Source organism: Piliocolobus tephrosceles, chromosome 16 (genome assembly GCF_002776525.5).
Source record: "Piliocolobus tephrosceles isolate RC106 chromosome 16, ASM277652v3, whole genome shotgun sequence".
Taxonomy (NCBI): Eukaryota; Metazoa; Chordata; class Mammalia; order Primates; family Cercopithecidae; genus Piliocolobus; species Piliocolobus tephrosceles.
In genome coordinates this window covers 59493735-59515553 of record NC_045449.1, presented here as the reverse complement: position 1 = coordinate 59515553, position 21819 = coordinate 59493735, and the positions used below count along the sequence as shown (strand labels likewise).

General features: G+C 36.3%; 1 protein-coding gene across 8 annotated transcripts in view; it reads left to right on the top strand.

Moving 5' to 3' along the window:
* CEP112 (centrosomal protein 112) overlaps positions 1-21819 on the top strand; it is a 558138-nt gene that overhangs the window by 347904 nt on the left and 188415 nt on the right. The window contains exon 1 of one of the 8 annotated variants that reach the window (XM_023212021.2): positions 20207-20612. The exons of the other annotated variants lie outside the window; for them this stretch is intronic. Within the exon in view, the coding sequence (XP_023067789.1) occupies positions 20451-20612 (162 nt within the window). The 5' untranslated portion in view covers positions 20207-20450. Of the gene's footprint in view, positions 1-20206; positions 20613-21819 lie in introns of those variants that run through there. 8 annotated transcript variants of the gene reach the window in all.

The following is a 21819-nucleotide window of genomic DNA, read 5'->3' as shown; positions in this document are numbered from 1 at the left end:
GGGGCAGGTGCCCTTCGGGTATGTATTACATTAATGAGTGACAGGAGGCATGACCTTCACCAAGGGAAGAAGGAAGACAAAGATTGGTAAAGATATAGAGAAGCTCTCTGACAAGACTTGAAAAGACCTTGTAGCTAATAGCATCTGTATTCTTAGTAAAGAATCAGAGTAATCTGCTTAGGTGAGGAGTTTCAAGAAAAGCGAAACAGGCTTCCAGCGGAACAGTGGAATGCCTTGGAAAGGAAGAAGATGTAAGGGAATTTGTTCCTATAGAATTGGAGTTCTACAGGTAGAGGAGGGAGCATGGGCATCCTGTATCTGGAAGAATGGACTGCTCCTGGATTGAAGTGAGAACACAGGGGATCCCAGAAGGTAGAAAGGAGGTTTAATTTAGCTGACATGGATGGAGGTACTGAGATGAACCAGAATGGAGGGACTTGTTGACATAAAAGGAGAGTCTGGGGAAAGGGAAGACTCTCTTTTACACAGCATGGTGTTTAGTGCAATGAGTTCAGTTTTTGTCCAGTTGGTGGATTTCACCAACCTCAGAGTCCATGTGATGAAATCTAAATGCTGTGCTCACATCAAGAGTAATTTGTATTTCCAATTGATTGATATTTTTACATAAATAGTCAAAGGAGTTTAGCATTTCCAAATGCAGTGAAGACCTGGACTCTGAATTCCCTGAAACAGAAAATATTTGTTTCTAATGCCCCAGGAGCTTTCATGGTGCCTTACACAAAGTAAGCACTCATTAAATGTTAAGTGAGTGAATAAAAGAATGATAATTGAGGCGGGCAGATCATGAGGTCAGGAGATCGAGACCATCCTGGCTAACACGGCGAAACCCTGTCTCTACTAAAAAATACAAAAAATTAGCCAGGTATGGTGGCGGGCGCCTGTAGTCCCAGCTACTCAGGAGGCTGAGGCAGGAGAATGGTGTGAACCCGGGAGGCGGAGCTTGCAGTGAGCTGAGATTGTGCCACTGTGTTCCAGCCTGGGCAACAGAGCGAGACTCCATCCCAAAAAGAAAAAAACAACAAGAATGATAATCTACGGAGAAATTCAAGAACAGCCTCTGTGCCTGGTCATGTGAATAAACTGTTATTGATTTATCCACATTTGATTTCAACTCATTATAAATACTTTAGGTAGGATATGATACATCCTTGTATTCAAATACTCATTTATATGTTATTTTAGTGTTTTGATTTCCTTCATATCACTTAATAAGTTGAAAACACAGCATTAATCTTTATTCAGACATAGTTTGAATTTTTCTACACAAATTTTTAAAATTTGAGTTTTTACTGTAAGAGTTTGAATTAAAACTAACAAGCTGCTAAGTCTGTTGTGAGTCTGTTGTGTCATTCTGCCAGTTACTTGAACTCTTCTCACTATATCTTTTTAAAGGTTTGATGTTTTTATCGTGTTTAAATAAATATGAAATTTAAAATATTTGCCAGCAGTTTAAAACCCAGTCAAGAATTCAGAGGTTTAGAAGTTCATTTTCTCTCGTTGAGTATAAAATTGAGGTTCAAAGAGGAGAGGACAGTAACAGCAGAATAATAAATAATCTCAATGTAACATTCTATATGGGTCTGTGTTGTTTCAGTAGCGCTTACAATGTTAAGGTTATAAAAGAATTCCTAAGTCCAGATCCTACCTGAGTTTCTGTCAGCAGCAATTTAGACCCAGATGATATCTTCAATGATTTTGAGTTAAGAGAAACATGAAATATCTCCACAAGGTCAAAATACTTCCAATACAGAATCCAAGAGAGTAAAGGATTGACATTTGCAAAGTGAAAGCTTTTTTTGTGGCCTTTTAAAATCTTTTCAAACCGAATTGAAACAAAGCCCATAAAATATGAACTTTTGAAAAATTAAAGAACATTACTAAGTGATGATAGAGGGTAATTTTCAGAAGATTGATTAAAACTTTGGTATCTAAATTGGACCATTATTTTAGAAACCTATTCAGCTATTTTAAAAATAACCCTCCTTGAAATAGAGAATATTTTAGAAAATAAGGAAGTGGAGAAAGGTGTAAAAGTCCCGATTCCTACCACCACCCAGCTATAATAGTAATAATTTAATGTATATGTAAAATAGCCATACTAACTTAGCTGCCTAAGAGCATAGTAATTAAACAATTCAATCTCTTGCTTTTTAAAGTATTATATTAAGAATATTCCAATGTCATTTGAAATTATTTGAAAATATTATTTTCATTGTTTCATGATATCCTGTTTTATGGATGTAACTATATATATATATATATATATATTTTTTTTTTTTTTTTTTTTTTTTGAGACGGAGTTTCGCTCCTGTTGCCCAGGCTGGAGTGCAATGGCGCAATCTCAGCTCACCACAACCTCCACCTCCCAGGTTCAAGTGATTTTCCTGCCTCAGCCTCCCGAGTAGCTGGGATTAGAGGCATGTGCCACCATACCCGGCTAATTTTGTATTTTAGTAGAGACAGGTTTTCTCCGTGTTGATCAGGCTGGCCTTGAACTCCTGACCTCAAGTGGTCCACCCCGCCTTGGCCTTCCAAAGTTCTGGGATAACAGGCGTGAGCCACCTCATCCGGCCTTTGATAAAACATAATTTTTTTTTTTGAGACGGAGTCTTGCTCTGTCGCCAGGCTGGAGTGCAGTGTCGCAATCTTGGCTTACTGCAAACTCTGCCTCTCGGGTTCAAGCGAGTCCCCTGCCTCAGCCTTCCTAGTAGCTGGGACTACAGGCATGTGCCACCGTGCCTGGCTAATTTTTTGTATTTTAGTAGAGACAGGGTTTCATCATGTTGGCCAGGATGGTCTTGATCTCCTGACCTCGTGATCTGCCTGTCTCGACCTCCTCAAGGGCTGGGATTACAGGCGTGAGCCACTGCGCCCAGCCAGATATAATTAATTGTGTTATTTCTTTATTTTAGAACATTTAGTTTTGTGGGGATTTGTTTGTTTGTTGGTTGAGATAGAGTCTTGCTCTGTTGTCCACGATGGAGTGCAGTGGCCTGATCCCGGCTCACTGAAACCTCTGGTTTGTGCGTTCAAGCGAGTCTCCTGCCTCAGCCTCCCGAGTAACTGGGACTACAGGCATGTGCCACCACATCCAGCTAATTTTTATATCTTTAGTAGGGAAAAGGTTTCACCATGTTGGCCAGGCTGGTCTCGAACTCCTGACCTCAGGTGATCCGCCCACCTTGACCTCCTAAAACTGCTGTGATTATAGGCGTGAGCCACTGCACCCAACCAAACATTTAGATTGTTTTTTTAATTGTTTAATGTGGAGATTGTCATCATTATACATAAACTTCTGTTAACATTTTCAATTTCAATTTTTTTAGGTTGAAATCCTAGTAGAATTAACAGGTCAAATTGCATTTCAGAAAGTTTATACTAATGTATATTTACTTCAGTAAAGTATCTACTTAGTCTGTAGATTTATTAGTAGTTTTACCTAATTTGTAGTACATGTTTGTGAACAACAGGTCTTTTAATTTGTATTTTTAAGTGTGAGAGATTGAACATTTACAGTGGATTTACCTGTTACTTATTTATATTTCATTTTCTGGAAATTGCATGTTCATGTCTTTGGCCAGTTTTTCTTCTTTTAGGGTCCTGCTGTTTTTCTCATCAGCTCATCTAATAAGCTCCTTTTATATTAGAATGATAAAACCCTTATCTTTGTGGCAGATATCTTTGGCATTTGCCTTTTATGATTTAATTTTATGATACGCAAACATTTTATTTAAATTTAGTCTAATCTGTTCATCTTTTCCTTTGTAAATTCTCCACTATAAATAGTTGTTTTCAGCTTCATGTTTTGATATTTATAAATATACCAGCACATCAAACGTTTTCTACAACGTACTCTACTCGGTAAAAAGCTCTTAGCATTTTGACATAGCGTTTACCAGCTTGGGTTCCTGGTCTCTAATTTTAAGTGGTGTCTGAAGGATTATACTGGAATTCTGCCAGCCTGAAGTCATGAAAAGGCTTTGAGCAACAATTCAGCATCTTTTTCAAATTTAAGAAAAGCTCCATATGGCGCAATTATTCAAAGTTAAGGCCATAGAAACTACTTAAACCTTTAAAATTTATAATTAAAGGATTAATATTAACTTATGAAGACATTGTCATTTCGGCCTAAGATGGATTTCCAACCTCAGTTTTGTTCTTTTTACTTTCATCTTTTCCATGACTTTTTCCTTTGCTGAAAAATGTGGAGTTTTATATCCTTAAACTTTAAATTAAATGTTATCCTCAGGTTAGCATTATAAAATTGATTGGCCAACAATATCCTGTATATTTTTTATTATGTTCCACAAATATTGGTGAACTTAAAGTCGGCATCTTCCTCTGGATATATAAGCTATAGCCTGGTATAATAGATAATGGCACCTCTAAATATAACAATAATTTAATTTACCAAGTAAAAAAATACACAAATAACTTGGAAGACTTAGGATGTGTACATAATTTGAATGTGATGAATTGGTGTTCATTTATATTAAGGTTTATATTAATGTGCTTTTGAATGACCTAAATTGTAAAGTTTTCTTGAATGTGACAGGGGTTATAATCTTGTCTTATACAAAAACTAAGCCTTTTTATAGAATAATTTTTTTATTTCAACTTTCATTTTAGATTCAGGAGGTACATGTGCAGGTTTGTTACATGGATGTAGTGTGTGATGCTGAGGTTTGGAGTACTATTGTAGGATAAGTATTTAAAGAAATAAAAAATAGCCAAAAAAACTTAAAAAATAATAATTGGCATGATTAAAAAGAAGAACTAAGACTTTTGTTGTTATTTTGACAAAATACACAAATCAAGCCAAATCAAATATTTTAAACATATTTATGTATCTCCTGTGTAACAAGAAGAAATTGATGTTCCTTAGACCCTTTTTTGCATGAGCCCCAGCTCTCCTACTTTATGTCATTTGTATGTGAGGCACTCATATCACAGTGAGTCCACTAAACAAATATTAGAATAATATCTGGATCATTTGTTTATTAACAAAAAATGCAGGGGTACCTATCATCATTAATGCTTGAATATTTGTGTGTTCAAAAGTCTATCATCCTTATCTGAGAGGGCCTACAAAGCTCAATGTCATGTGGAGTCATGGATGTAGGTAGAAATAGACTGCTCCCTTCTGAATGACTTTCACAGTTTCCCAATGAAGTTTTCCCCCTTTCTCTCTCTGCCTTCTGCTGCACATTAAGGAGCACTTTATTTTCTGGCAATCCAGTAGAGCAAATCAATAGCTTAACTTCAAAGTCTAGTTATCTGAAGCTAGCAAACTATGTTTTACTTGGAGAAAATTAAAAGAGAGTATATTTTATGTTAAGGTTATTTGAAAATAAAACCTAGAGTTACAAATAATTGGTTTAAAGTAGGCATTTAAAAATTACAAGATTAATCCTCCTTTGTTCTTCTGTAGCCTAATTTTTAGTATTCTAATAGAAGCATTAAAAAATTGGAGTTCTGTATTCCTCAGAGGTGTTTGGTTTTGTCTTTTGGGATGCCCTGTGATGAAAAAATTTCTATTTAGAATAAATGAAAATGCCTTAGGTCAATACAGCAAAAGATAGTGACTCGACTTGGGAAGTTATTGAAAGTAGAAGAGCTTATTTGCTATCGTCAAAGTTTTATATTTAAATGGAGAGAAGTGGGAGTGAGTAAAATAAGCAGATATTTGTGCCCTAAGTCTGTGTGTGTGTGTGTGTGTGTGTGTGTGTGTGTGTGTGTACGTGCATGCACATACAGTTTAGGTCTGGGGAGATTTTTTTGGTTTGTTTTTTGTTGTGTGTATGTTTGTTTAAGATTAGTACTGATAAAATTTTCAAGCATGCAGTGATGGTCTACTAACTTTAGAACTTTGTAGGAAATATCGAGAGGGGGAAGTTAGAAGAAGAAGGTGTGATTCTCCAATCTTGTCAATGAAAAAGAAAACTTTGTGGTTATAAATCACAGGTGGCTTTAGACTTCGTAGACATGACTACTGTTGTTAAGAAATAGTGTTTTAAATACGTTTAAAGTGTTCTCTTAATGCTTTCACTGCTGCTTTTATTATTAAAAAATCCAATTTGTCTGTGACCTGTGGGTAGTCAAAGCACCTGCTTGCTAGTCTCACATCCATTCTACTAAGGTCAAGGAGCCTTTATGGTCTAGTCTAGTGGTCACTGCATTGAGTATGTTTCAGTCTTAAGCTCTTTGGGGGACAAATGCAGTATGGATGAAGATGGATAATGTGCACGTTCAAAGTTCCTCCCAGCCCCTCTCTATAGACCTGTTGATATGGTTTGGCTGTGTCCCCACCCACACCTCATCTTGAATTCCCACATGTTGTGGGAGGGACCCAGTGGGTGGTAACTTAAACATTGGGACAAGCCTTTCCCATACTGTTCTCATGATAGTGAATAAGTCTCACAAGATCTGGTGGTTTTAAAAATGAGAGTGTCCCTATTATCTTGTCTACTGCTATGTGAGACATGCCTTTCACTTTCTGCTGTGATTGTGAGACCTCCGCAGCCATGTGGAATTGTAGGTCCATTAAAACTCTTTCTTTTGTAAAAAAAAAAAAAAAAAAAAAAGATTAGTACTGATAATTATGCAAACCTTTAAAACATTTATATTGATATTTAAGAATTGTACATATTTATCAGATATGTGTGAGATTTTTATACATTCTTGCGATGTGTTGTGATCAAAACAGGGTAATCAGGATAGCCAACACCTCAAACATTTATCATTTCTTTGTGTTAAGAAGATTTCAAATCTTGTTTTTCTAGCTATTTTGAAATGTACAATAAATTATTAACTATAGGCACCCCACTGTGCTATCGAACACTAGAACTTCTTCCTTACGTTTAACTGTATTTTTGTATTCATTAACCAACCTCTCTTTATGCCTTCTCCTCTTTTCCCTTCCCAGCCTCTGGTAACTATCTTTCTCCTCTCACCTTCATGAGATCCACTTTTTTAGCTCCCACATATGAATGAGAACATGCAATATTTGTCTTTCTGTGCCTGGCTTATTTCACTTAACATGATATCTAATTCTATCCATGTTGCTGAAAATGACAGAATTTCATTCTTTTTATAGCTAATACTCTGTTGTGTATATATTGCACATTTTCTTTATCTACCCCTTTGCTGATGTACACTTACGTTGTTTCCATATCTTTAGTATTGTGAATAATGCTGCAATAAACATGGGAGTGCAGATCTCTCTTTGGTATACTAATTTCCTTTCTTTTGGGTATATATTCAGCAGTGGAATTGCTGGGTTATATGCTAGATCTAATTTTAGTTTTTTGAGGAACCTTTATGCTGTTTTCCATAGTGACTATACTAATTTGTGTTCCGACAAACAGTGTATTAGTGTTCCCCTTTCTCCACATCCGCATAAGCGTTTGTTTTTTGTCTTTTTGATAATAGCAATTTTAAGTGGATGAGATATCCTCTCATTGTTGCTTTGGTTTACATTTCTCTGATGATTAGTAATATGGAGCATTTTTTTCACATGCCCTGTTGGCAATTTGTATATCTTCTTTTGAAAAATGTCTGTTCAGATCATTTGCCAATTTTTAAATTGGATTATTTGTTTTTTGCTGTTGAGTTCCTTATATAATCTGTTGTCAGATGGATAGGTTGCCAGTATGTTCTCTGATTTCTTTTTACTCTTGATTGTTTTCTTTGCTGTGCAGAAAGTCAGTACTAATGTATATTTACTTCAATATTTTTCAAGATTTTTACCTTGATATAATCCCATTTTTCTGCTTTCGCTTTGGTTGCTTGTGCTTTTGAAGTCTTACAAAAAAAAAATCTTTGCCTAGACCAATATTTTCTTCAAGTAGTTTCATACTCTCAGGTCATACATTTAAGTCTTTAATCCATTTTGACTTGATTTTTTTATATGATGAGAGATAGGGACCTGGTTTCATTCTTCTGCATAAGGATATCCAATTTTCCCAGTACTGTTTATGAAGGGACTGTCCTTTCTCCAAAATATGTTCTTGGCACCTTTGTCAAAAATGAGTTAGCTGTAAAGATGTGTTGGGTTCTGTATTGTGTTCCATTGGTCAATGTGTATATTTCTCTACCATTACCATGCTGTTTTGGTTATGATAGCTTTGCAGTATATTTTGAAGCCTGATAGTGCAATTCCTCCAGCTTTATAATTTTTGCACAAGATCACTATGGCTATTTGGGGTCTTTTGTGGTTCCATACAAATTTTAGAATTGTTTTTTGTATTTCTCTGAAGAATCTCATTGGTATTTTGATACAGATTGCAATCAATCTGTAGATTTTTATGGGTAGTGTGGGCATTTTAGCATTGGTAATTCTTCTAATCCATGAGCATGGAGTATCTTTCCATTTTTGTGTTCTCTTTAATTTCTTTGATCAGTGTTTTAAGTTTTCAGTGTAGAAACTTTTACTACTTTTGGTTAAATGTATTCCTAGATTTTTTTATAGCTGCTGTAAATAGGATTGCTTTCTTGATTTTTTTTCATGATTGTTCACTGTTGGTGCATAGAATTGCTACTGATTTTTGCATGTTGATTTTATGTCCTGCAACCTTACCAAATTTGTTTGGTGGTTCTAACATTATTTTGGTGGAGTCTTTAGGTTTTTCTTAATATGGGATCATGTTGTCTGTGAATAAGGATAATTTGACTTCTTCCTTTCTAATTTGGATGCCTCTTATTTTTTTTTTCTTGCCTAATCGCTCTGACTAGGACTCCCAATACTATCTATATTGAATAGAAATGGTGAAAGTGAGCATCCTTGTTTTATTTCAGATTTTAGAGGAAAGACTTTCAATTTTTCCCTTTTCACTATGGTGTTAGCTCTGGGTTTGTCCTATATGGCCTTTACTGTTTTGAGAAGTGTTTCTACTATACACAGTTTGTTGAGAGGTTTTTTTTTTTTTTTTAAATCATAAAGGGATGTTGAATTTTATTGAATGATTTTTCAGCATCCATTGAAGTGACCATATAGTTTTTGTTCTTGGTTTCATTAATGTGGTATATTATTGATGTATTTATGTTGAATCATCCTTGCTTCCCCAGGATAAATCCTACTTGGTCATGATGAATGATCTTTTTCATGTGTTGCTGAATTCAGTTTGCTAGTATTCTCCTGAGGATTTTTACATCTATGTTCATGAGGGATATTAACTTCTAGTTTTCTTTGTGTGTGTGTATGTGTGTGTCCTTGCTGGGTTTTAGTATCAGGTTAATGCTGGCCTTGTAGAATAAGTTTGGAAGTATTCTCTCCTCTTCCTTTTTTTGTTGACTTTGAGTAGAATTGGTACTAGTTCTTTTTCAAATGTTTGGTGGAATTCAGCAGTGAAGCCCTAAGGTCCTGGGTTTTTCTTTGATGAAAGATTTTATTAGTGCTTCAATCTCATTATGCATTACTGGTCTGTTCTGTTTTTCTATTTCTTCATAGTTGAATTTTGGTATGTTGCATGTTCTCAGAAGTTTATCCATTTCTTCTGTTAATAGGCTTTACATTTTGTTGGTGTGTAGATGTTTATAATAGACTCTACTGGATCCTTTGTATTTCTGTGGTGTCAATTTTAGTGTCTCCCTTTTTATCTCTGGTTTTATTTATTTGGGTCTCCTCTTTTTTCTTATGTAGTCTAGCTAAAGGTTTGTCAGTTTTGCTTATCTTTTTTAAAAACAACTTTTTGTTTTGTTGACTTTTCTTTTTTTGGTTTCAATTTCAGTTATTTTTGTTCTAATCTATAATTTCATTTCTTCTACAAATCTGGGGTTTGGTTTGTTCTACCTTTTATATTTCCTAGAAGTGTAGTGTTGGATTGTTTATTTGATGTCTTTCTGCTTTTCTGATGTAGACATTTATTGTTATAAACTTTCCTCTTTGAACAGATTTTCCTGCATCTCATAGGTTTTAATGTGTTGTATTTTTATTTTCATTTGTCTCAATAAATTTTAACATTTCTCTTTGAATTTCTTCATTGATCCATTTCTTATCAAGGGGTCTGCTGTTTGATATCCATGAATTTATACAGTTTCCAACATTCTTTCTGTTATTAATAGCTAGTTTTATTCTATTGTGATCAGAAAAGATACTTGATATGATTTTGATTTTTAAAAATTTGTTAAGACTTGTTTTGTGACCTAATATTTGGTCTATACTGGGGACTATTCCATGTGCTGTTGAGGAAATGTTCTGTAAATGTCTGCACTAGTTGGGTGGAAAATTCTGTAAATGTCTGTTAGGTCCATTTGGTCTAGAGGACAGTTTACCTCGAATATTTCTTTGTTGATTTTCTGTCTGGATCATGTGTCCATTCTGAAAGTGGAATGTTGAAGTCTACTGCTATTATTGTATTGCAGTCAGTCTCTCCCTTTTGGTCTGTTAATTTTTGTTTTTTATGTATGGGTGCTATAGTGTTGGGTGCAGGTATATTTACAATTATTATATTATCTTTCTGTATTGATTTATTTGTTATATAGCATTCTTTGTCTGTCTTTTTACAGTTCTTTACTTAAAGTCAATATAATCTAATATAAGTGTAACTATTCCTGCACTTTTATGGTTTCCATTTGCATGAGACATCATTTTCTATCTTTTTACTTTCAGTCTGTGTGTGTCTTTATAGGTGAAGTGAGTTTCTTGAAGACAGCATATCATTGAATCTTGTTTTCTTTTAAATCCATTTAGCCATTCTGTGTCTTTTAATTGGAGAATTTAACCCATTTGCATTCAAAGTTTTTGGTAGGAAAGAGTTTACTGCTGCCATTTTCTTACTTGTGTTCTGATTGTTTTGTAAATCCTTTCTTCCTTCTTTACTGTCTTCCTTTGTGGTTAAGTGATTTTCTTTGGTAGTATGTTTTGATTCTATGCTATTTGTAGTGTATCTATTGATTCTGTGCTATTTTTAGTGTATTTATTTTGCTTTGTGGCCACCATGAGGCTTACAAGAAACATCTTTTAGTTATAAGAGGTTATTTTAAACTGATAGTGACTTAACTTTGAACACAACCAAAAGAAAAATAACAACAAAAAAAACTACGCTTTAACACCATCCTCTTCACCACATTTTGACTCTTTGATGCTTCAATTTACATCTTCTTATATTGCCTGTCTCTTAGCCAATTATTGTAGTTATTATTTTAAAATAGTTTTGTGTTTTAGTCTGCACGCTCAAGACATAAGTGGTTTAATTGCTTCTGTTCCAGTATTAGACTATTCTGAATGTGTCTGTTTTCTTGTTTTTTTCAAGTCAGTTTAATGTCTTTAGATGTTTTCTTGTTACATGTTAGTATTCATTTCTTTCTTGCAAATTGAAAAACTCCCTTTAGCATTTTGTGTAAGACAGGTCTGGTGTTGATGAATAACCCCAGCTTTGATTTGTCTGGGAAAATCTTTATCTCTCCTTCATTTCTGAAGAATAGCTAAGTTGAGTATGTATTCTTAGTTGCCAGTCGCTCCTTTCCCCCACCCAACCCCCAAATTTGGAATATAGCATCCTACTCTCTTCTGCCCTTCAGGGTTTTTGTCGAGAAATCTATTGAAAACCATATTGGGGCTCCAGTGAATATGATATGTGCCTTTTCTCTTGCTGCTTTGAGTATTCTTTTTTTGTCTTTCATTTTTACTAATTTGATTATTGTGTGCCTTGGGGATTTCCCCTTTGGGTTAAATTTGATTGATTACTTCTTCCTGTGCCTGGATGATATAATTTTTCTTGGGATTTGGGAAATTTTCAGTCATCATTTTTTAAAAATATGCTTTGTGGACCTTTTTCTGTCTTGGGAATTTCTGTTATGTGGAGATTCATTTACTTGATGATGTCTTGTAAGTCATTTTTTAAATTTTATTTTAGGTTTGGGGGTACATGTGAAGGTTTGTTGCATTGGTAACATCATTTAGCCACTACTTACAAGTGAGAACATGTGGTCTTTGGTTTTCTGTTCCTGTTTCTATTCTAAGGATAATATACTCCAGCTCCATCCATGTTCCCATAAAAGACATGATCTCATTCTTTTATGGCTGCATAGTATTCCATGGTATATATGTACCTCATTGTCTTTATCCAGTTTGTCACTGATGAACATTTAGGTGATCCATGTCTTTGCTATTGTGAATAGTGCTGCAGTGGACATTCATGTACATGTGTCTTTATGGTAGAATGATTTATATTCCTCTGGGTATACACCTGGTAATGGGTTTTCTGGGTTGAATGGTAGTTCTGTTTTCAGGACTTTGAGGAATAACCATACTGCTTTCCACAATGGTTGAACTAACTTACACTCCCACTGATAGTGTATAAGTGTTCCATTTTCTCCACACCCTTGCCAGCATCTGTCATTTTTTGACTTTTTACTAATAGCCATTCTGATTGGTGTGAGATAGTATCTCATTGTTGTTTTAATTTACATTTTTCTAATGATCAGTGATATTGAGCTTTTTTCCCTATACTTGTTGGCCACATGTATGTCTTCTTTTGAGAAGTGTCTGTCCATGTCCTTTCCCACTTTTTAATGGGACTGTTTGTTTTTCTCTTGTAAATTTGTTTATGTTCCTTATAGATGCTGGATATTAGACCTTTGTCAGATGCATAGTTTGCAAATATTTTTTCCCATTCTGTAGGCTGTGTGTTTACTCTGTTGATAGTTTCTTTTGCTGTGCAGAAGCTCTTAAGTTTCATTAGAGCCCACTTGTCAACTTTTGTTTTTGTTGTGATTGCTTTTGGTGTCTTTGTCGTGAAATCTTTGCCTGTTCCTATGTCCAGGATGGTATTGCTTAGATTGTCTTCCAGCGTTTTTATAGTTTTAGGTTTTACATTTAAGTCTTTAATTATTCTTGAGTTGATTTTTGTTTATAGTGTAAGGAAAGGATTCAGCTTCAGTCTTATGCATACAGCTAGCCAGTTATCCCAATACCATTCATTGAATAGGGAGTCTTTTCCCTGTTGCTTATTTTTGTCATCTTTGTCAAAGATCAAGTGGTTGTAAATGTGTAGCCTTATTTCTGGGCTTTCTGTACTGTTTCATTGATCTATGTGTCTGTTTTTGTACCAGTACCAGGCTGTTTTGGTTAATATAGCTCTGTAGTATACTTTGAAGTTGAGTAAGGTGATTCTTCCAGCTTTGTTCTCTTTACTTAGGGTTGCTTGGGCTATTCAGGCTCTATTTGGTTTCATATGAATTTTGAAATAGTTTTTTCTAATTGTGTGAAAAATGTCATTGGCAGTTTGGTAGGTATAGCGTTGAATCTATAAATTGCTTTGGCCATTTTAATGATATTGATTCTTCCAGTCCATGAGCATGGGATGTTTTTCCATTTGTTTGTGTCTTCTCTGATTTCTTTGAGCAGTGTTTTGTAATTCTCATTGTAGAGACTTTTTACCTCCGTGATTAGCTGTATTCCTAGGTATAATATGTATTTTATTCTTTTTGTGGCAATTGTGAATGGATTGCTTTCTTGTTTGCTCTTGGCTTGACTGTTGTTGGTGTATAGGAATACTAGTGATTTTTGTATATTGATTTTGCATCCTAAAACTTTGCTGAAGTTTTTTATCAGCTGAAGGAGCTTTGAGGCTGAAACTATAGGATTTTCTAGATATAGAATCACGTCTGCAAACAGAAAGTTTGACTTCCTCTTTTCTTATTTGGATGTCTTTTATTTCTGTCTCTTGCCTGATTGCTCTGGCTAGGACTTCCAATACTATGATGAATAGGAGTGGTGAGAGGGAATTCTTGTCTTTTTTTGGTTTTCAAGGAAATGCTTCCAGCTTTTACCCATTCAGCATAATGGTGGTAGGTTTGTTAGAGATGGCTGTTATTATTTTGAGGTATGTTCCTTTAATGTCTGGTTTATTTAGAGTTTTTAACATGAAGGGGTGTTGAATTTTACTGAAAGCCTTTTTTTTTTTTTTTTTGCATCTACTGAGATAACATGTGGTTTTTGTCTGTAGTTCTGTTTATGTGATGAATCACATTCATTGATTTGTGTATGTTGAACCAACCTTGCATTCTAGGGATGAAGTCTACTTGATCATGGTGGATTAGCTTTTTGATGTGCTGCTGGATTCAGTTTGCCAGTATTTTGTTGAGGATTTTTGCAACAATGTTCATCAAGTGCATTGGCCTGAAGTTTTCTTTTCTGTTTTTTTTTTTTTTTTTTTTTTTTGTCTGTTCCAGGTTTTGGTATCAGGATGGTGCTGGCCTCATAGAATGAGTTGGGGAGGAGTCCCTCCTCATCAATTTTTTGGAATAGTTTCAGTAGGAATGGTAGCAGCTCTTCTTTGTATATCTGGTAGAATTTGGCTGTCAATCCGTCAGGTCCTGGAGTTTTTTTGTTTGTTAGGCTATTTATTACTGATTCGATTTTGGAGTTTGTTGTTGGTCTGTTCATGAAATAAATTTCTTCCTGGTTAAGTCTTGGCAAGATGTATGTGTCCAGGAATTGATTCATCTCTTCTAGGTGTTCTAGTTTGTATGCATAGAGATGTCCATAGGAGTTTCTGATGGTTATTTTTATTTCTGTGGGCTCAGTGGTAACATTCCCTTAGTCATTTCTAATTGTGCTTATTTGGATCTTCTCTCTTTCTTCTTTATTAGTCTAGCTAGTGGCCTATCTATCTTATTAGTTTGTTTGTTTTTCAAAAAACAAACTCCTGAATTCATTGATCTTTTGAATGGCTTTTTGTGTCTCAGTTTCCTTCATTTCAGCTCTCGTTTTGGTTATTTCTTCTCTTCTGCTAGCTTTCAGGTTGATTTGTTCTTGCTTCTCTAAGCCTTTCTGTTGCAATGTTAGGTTGTTGATTTGAGATCTTTCCAACTTTTTGATGTGGACATTTAGTGCTCTGTATAATTTCCCCCTTAACACTGCCTTAGCTATGTCCCAGAGATTCTGGTATGTTGTATCTTTGCTTTCATTAGTTTCAAAGAACTTCTTGATTTCTGCCTTAATTTCATTATTTACCCAAAAGTCATTCAGGAGCACGTTGTTTAATTTCCATGTAATTACATGATTTTGAGTGATATTCTTAGTCTTGCCTTCTATTTTTATTACACTGTGGTACAACAGTGTGTTTAGTATGATTTCCTTTCTTTTGCCTTTGCCGAGGATTGTTTTTTGTCCAATTATGTCATCGATTTTAGAGTATGTTCTGTGTGGCAAGGAGATGAATGTATATTCTGTTGTTTTCACTATAAATCTTGTAAGCTTTCTTCACTCATTTTCTTTATCCTCTTGCCTTCTGTGAGTAATTTCATATGTTCTGTCTTTAGGCTCGCTAATTCTTTCCTATGTTTTGTCAAGTCTGCTGTTGAAACTTTCAATAGAGTTTTTCAGTTCTATTATTGTATTATCTTTTCTTATATTTCTATTTGGTTTTTTATTTATTTCAATTTCCTTGTCAAATTTCTCACTTTGTTCCTGATTGTTTTCCAAATTTCTTTTAGTTTTCTATCCATATTTGCTTGTGATTTTCTGAAATTCTTTAAAAATATTATTCTAAATTATCTGATATTTCACAGTTCGTCAACTCTTCTGAGTCTATTGTTAGTTTCTTTTGGTGGTGTCATATTCCCCTGAGTTTTCACAATCCTTGCAACTTTATGTTGATGGATGCATATTTGAGGAGATGTCCACCTCCTCCAGTTTATGCACATGTTCTTTGGTGGTATAAGACCTTTACTACTTAGCTTCAGAAGTTAAATGCTGGCCTGTTGTTACTTCCCATTCTGGGGAAGACTTATAGTGAGCATTGGAACTAACACTGCACTGGAACTAACTCATTGCCCTGCCATTTTTTTCTAGTGTGGGGAAGATTTATGGTGAACTCAAGAACTTAAATGCTTCTCTGAAACAAAATCACTGCCTGCCATTGTTTTCTGGTCTGGGGAAGACTTATCGTGAGCATTGGAAGTTAAATATTGCTTTTGAACTACCTTGCTGACCTGCCATTGTTTTCCAGTGTAAGGAAGGCTTAAGCAGGCACCAGAACTTAATCCCAACCTTTTGGTTGTTTCTGGGTCAGGGTAAGGCTCCATAGAGCACTTAGGGTTTGTGGAAAAATCTAGCCAGGAATTTGAGTCTTCCCACAGATTCTGCCCCCTGCAGCAATACAGCACCAACCAGTCTCTTTTATATGGCTTCCCCACTGATTGAAGTACAGAGTAGCTGCCAAGATCCATGTACTAGTTCATGTAATCAGTGCCGGCTGTTTGTCCCCAATTCACCCCAGTTGGTTTAGTATTCCTGGCATTTCCATTAGTTTCTGTGGGACAAGACCAGAATGGTCTTCATGTGAAGATTCCCAGACTGTTGAGGAGATCTAATGTCTGCAACCTCTTACCCTGGAAACTGAATCTAGAGAAATTTTGTGTGAGGGATATTATGATGGCTTGTTGGAGAGGGCAGCACAGTCCAACATGAATATTTCTCTTACCAGTCATGGCTTCTCTCGGTTCTGTGGGCCCAGGGAGTTTCTCTGCTTCTCCAAGTTCTGGTGAACTCAGGATGGTATTCTTGTCTTTGGATAGTTTTTAGTCACATTTTTGTGACAGGAGTGATGCCAGACAATCTATTCTACCATCTTGCTAATGCCACTCCCAGTCTTTGCCTGTGTAAATCTTTTGATCCTTTCAACTTCATGGCTAAATTTGTAATAGCCTAATTGGACAGTGCATTTGTTTTTTATAACACTAAAGTTAATAAAATGAAAAAATATATTTCACTAGGATCTTTATCAGTGAAGAAATGATTACAAATAAGAACAGAAATAATTACTTATGGTACTACTTTGATATGTTACCATTAATAGGGTGTGTATACATCTTGATTTGACCAAAACATTCTCACTTTTACCTGTTGTCCCAGTATCTTGTGTGACTTAGCATTTCCTGCTATCCCTTTCACTGTTAAATATGTCCCAGCTTTCATGCTAAGTTATATGTATAAGAGTACTTTTTATGTAAAAGATGCACCTTTTCTTTTTATGTTTTTTGTACTTTAATTGTAGAATATCATTGTGGTCATTATGTATATTTTAAATTCATGCTTTTTTGACAGTAGGTCATAGATAGCTAGACTGTAATTATTTTAATATTATTCCAAGCAGCCTTTCTGATGTTTTTTCCACATCACATCAACATTTCAAATAGCATTTTATGCACTTAGAACCAAACTTATTTTGTCTTTGTTGAGAGACTCGGGGATGTTGGGATAAAGGGACAGAGCCTCTTATTTCAGATGCCCGGCTCCTATGTTTAGACTTTCTTTGAGGGGAGGACAATAGAATGAGCTGATGGGCATAAAGCTGCACAGATATATTATGGGTCTAGTACAGTGGAAGAGTTCTGGGTTGAGAGTCAGGTCTTGTTCTAACCCTTATTCATAATGGAAAAAAAAATTCTCTATGGGCCTGGTTTGCCTGATCCAGCTTTGTACAGATTAAGTAAATTAAAAATTGAAACTGTATGAGTAATTTAACTAAATTGAATACATTGTGGGACGTGGTAAAAAAATAAATAAATAGAAAGTACATGACCACTAAAAGTGTAGTTGGCTTAAATAAACCTCTTCATTCTCACTAGTAATAAATAAAATGCTAATTAAGACATACTATTTTTTAATATATTGAAAAAGTAAATTAATTTAAGTAATACCAAGCATCATTTTAAATTAATAATACCAAAATGCCTAGGGTGCAGTGAATAAACACTCTAAAATGCTATTGGTGGGAATATAAATTGGTACAACCTTCCTGAAAGCCTTTGGTTATCTATATTGTGAACCCTAAAAAGATCCGTATCTTTTGACCTAGTAGTCTACCCTTAGTTAGCATAACATCAATGTCAAACTGAAAAAGAAACTCTCTAAAAACACATTAATCTCACTTTTGAATATTGTAAAAAACTAAATATTAGGCAGGAGAATCTAGTAGCACATTTAAAATACCATACATCATAATCACATGGATTTTATTCCAGGAATGCAAAGATGGTTTGATATTAGGAGCACTATTATTAATAGTATAAATCACTATACTGATAAATCAAAAAAGAAAAATTATTTTGTGTTCCTTTATATACTAGTTAGAGTAAGCCTAAGTTACTGTAAGAGGGAACCTCAAAATGCAGTGGAGAAATTAAATAAGAAAGTTTATTTCTGTTATGCATAACAATCCAGATGTATTAGGATTGCCCAGGGCTAGGATCAGAGGTTCTTTCATGAGGTCATTTAGGAACCTAGACTGACTAATGAGATTCCTCTGTCATCCTCAACATGCTGTCTCCATCTCTGCTTTAAAGGCTACTGTTCCGATGGGCACCATTTCTTAACCAGCAGGAAGAGAGGAAAAAGGTTAGGAAGACAAATATTTCCTTGTAGGGAATTGCCATGGAAGTTGCACATATCATTCTGACATTTTACTGGAGAAAACAGTCCCAGGGCCACACCTGGGGCAGCAGGGACCTGTTTGCATGCACTGTGCTAAAAGTTGCAGGGAGACTATTTTGAAAAGAAATGAAGAGCAGATACTGGGGAACAGTTAACAGATGAATGTCACACACTCATTGCTTTCAGCATTTTGTGCCTAATTTTTGTACAATGGCCCTAGGCACTTAGGATATAGCAGTGAGCAAAATCGCATATATTCCTTTCCCCTCTGAGTTCATTCTAGTAGGAGAGATACATTGTTAGCCATGAACATGCCGCATAAGTAACTTACATAGAATTTTTTAAAGTATCAAAGTGCTATTGAAAAGGAAATGATAGAGAAGATTCAGGGAGACTCTGGAGTACCAGGACTGGGACCATTTATATAGTGTGACCAAAGCTGGCTTCATCAAGGAGGTAACATTCAAACAAAGATGAAGGAGTCGAGTGAGGCATGTTGATATTTGGAGGAAGAAATTGCTGATAGAGGGAAGAGCTAGTGCAGACACCCTAATTCAAGAGTATGGCTGGCATGGCTAGGGGATTTAAGGAAGCCAGTGTGACAAGAACATAGTGGACAAGGGGGAGTGAGTTGGAAATGACATTAGAGGCATCCCAAGGCCTGGTCATGTAGGGCCTTTGAGGCTATTCCAATGACTTTGACTTTAACTCTGAGTAATGAGAGAGTAAGAGGGTATTATGAAGGGACATGATCTGACTTAGGCTTTAAAAGATCATTCTAGCTTCATGAGAACAAAGGTGGGAAACCAATGAGAAGGTAATTTTGGTAATCCAGATGAGAGGAAATGTTGGTGGCTTAGACCAGAAGGGTAGCTGGGGAGGTGATCATATTCTGGATATATTTTAAAAATATACTTTAAGAGTAAATATGGTTTTCTTATGGATTTGATAGGGGGCATGAGAGCAAGAAAGTAAGCCATAGATAAGCTTAGTGTATTAGTCAGAGTTCTCTAGAGGGACAGAACTAATAGGATAGATGTATATATGAAGGGGAGTTTATTAAGGGGTATTGACTCACAAGGTAAAGTCCCACAATGGGCCTTTGGCAAGCTGAGGAGCGGGGAAGCCAGTCCAAGTCCCTAAACCTCAAAAGTGAGGAAGCCAACAGTGCAGCCTTCAGTCTGTGGCTGAAGGCCTGAGAGCCCCTGGCAAGCCACTGGTTTAAGTCCAAGACTCCAAAAGCTAAAGAACTTGGTGTCTGATGTTCAAGGGCAGGAAGCATCCAGCATGGCAGAAAGGTGAAGGCCAGAAGACTCAGCAGGTCTACTCTTTCCACCTTCTTCTGCCTGCCTTATTCTAGCCATGCAGGCAGCTGATTAGATGGTGCCCACCAAGATTGAGGGTTGATCTGCCTCTCCCAGTCCACTGACTCAAATGTCAATCTCCTTTGGCAACACCCTCACAGAGACACCCAGGAACAATACTTTGTATCCTTCATTCCAGTCAAGTTGATACTCAGTATTAATCATCACACTTACACACTGGAAAACATGGAAAGAAATATGCTAGTTCATTTCTCTGTGAGATGGGATATGTGAATTTTCAATTATATTTTTCTGTATTCCTAAATGTTCTCTACTGTGCATGTTATAAGCTGAACAGTGATGCACAGAAGTCAGGCTTTCGTCATACTATTGCCTTGTCCGTAAGTCCTAGGGCATCTTTAGCCTGCTTCCTATTTTCTGCCCCTGGGAGACCAGAATCACAAAGAGGGATGTGCTGGCCCTTTAGCCCTGGCATGACATTGGCTGACATCAGAAACTGAGCAAAGCAGTGTGGTTGTGATGTCACTATCTCACCTCACCCCCACCTAAGAGATTGTGGTGGGGAATCTCAGAGACTCTAACCCTCTGGGCCCAAGTTGCCTTTCTATCAGGGGAGGGAGGCTGTGCTCTCACTACCTTCTCGTTAGAAGTTCTGCCTGCCCTACAGCTTGCACTGAGGGTTCTCATCACTGCTTCTGAGATCTTAATGGGGGTCAACGAAGATGTGGGCTTCTCTGAGTTTAGACCATCCATTTGTCAAGGAAAACCAAGCCCTGAGACTGATAGAGATGAAAGAAGAGAATGGTAGTGTCCCCAAGACAGAGCAGGCAGGAAGTTTGAGGCCTCTGAGGGATACAGGAAAATCTAACCTCAAAGAGAAGAAGGTAAGAACAAGACCACCTCTGTCCTCCTGACATAAGGATCTTGCTGAAAAAATAAATCTCATTGCTGAGCTGACTTAGGCACTGGTAATATAAAAATAGCCCCTCCCCTCAAGGAGATGAATTTTGATGGGGCAGGGATGATGGAACAAACTGTGATCACATTGAACAGAAATAAGGGCCATCATCTAGATATGCTGGACTGCCTGCCCTGGGAAATGCGGGGAGGTGTCTGACATCTGGGGGCAACAGGCAGAATCCAGCAGAACTTTCTGGAAGGGGTAGATTGTGAGCTAATGGCATTTCTTCCCTTGCTCAAAAACTTACAAAGTGCTGTAGCCCAAGAAAAAATGAAGTTGCCACAGCTTCCTAGTTGTCTGGTCAAGGATTTGCATAATTTCATTTCCCCTCTGTACCTTTCCTTGTTTTTCTTTCTTACATATTTATTTTAATTAATTAATTTTAAGTTATGATAACTATGTTTTTACTGTACAGTTCAGTGGTGTTAAGTACATTTAAATTGTTGTGCAACCATCACCACTGTCTGTCTCCAGAATTTTTTTTTTTGTAAAACTAAACCTGTGCCCACTGAACAATAACTCCCATTTTCTCTCCCCCTATGCCCTGGCAACCATCATTTACTTCCCCTGGCAACCATCATTTACTTCCTGTCTCTATGTATTTGATGCTCTAGGGCAGGGATCCCCAGCCCCTGGGCTGCAGACCGGTACCGGTCTGTGGCCTGTTAGGAACCAGGCTGCACAGCAGGAAGTGAGCAGCTGGTGGGCTACTTCCTGATGATCTGAGGTGGAACCGTTTCATCCCAAAACCATCCTTCTACCTCCATCCTGTGGAAATGTTGTTTTCCTTGAAACCTGTGCCAAAAAGGCTGGGGACCATTGCTCTAGGGTGCCTGCTATGAATGGAATCATATAGTAGTAGTTCTTTTATGGCTGACTTATTTCACTTAGCGTAATGTCTTCAAGTTCATCCACATTGTAGCATGTGTCAGAATTTCCTCTTAAAAATGAACAATATTCCATTGTATGTATATATCCCATTTGTTCATCTATTCATTGGCCAGCGGACAGACACTTGGGTTGCTTCCACCTTTTGACTATTATGAATAATGTTTTCGTGAACATGGGTATGTAAGTATCTGTTCTAGTTTCTGCTTTCGGTTGTTTGGGGTATATACTCTGAAGTAGGA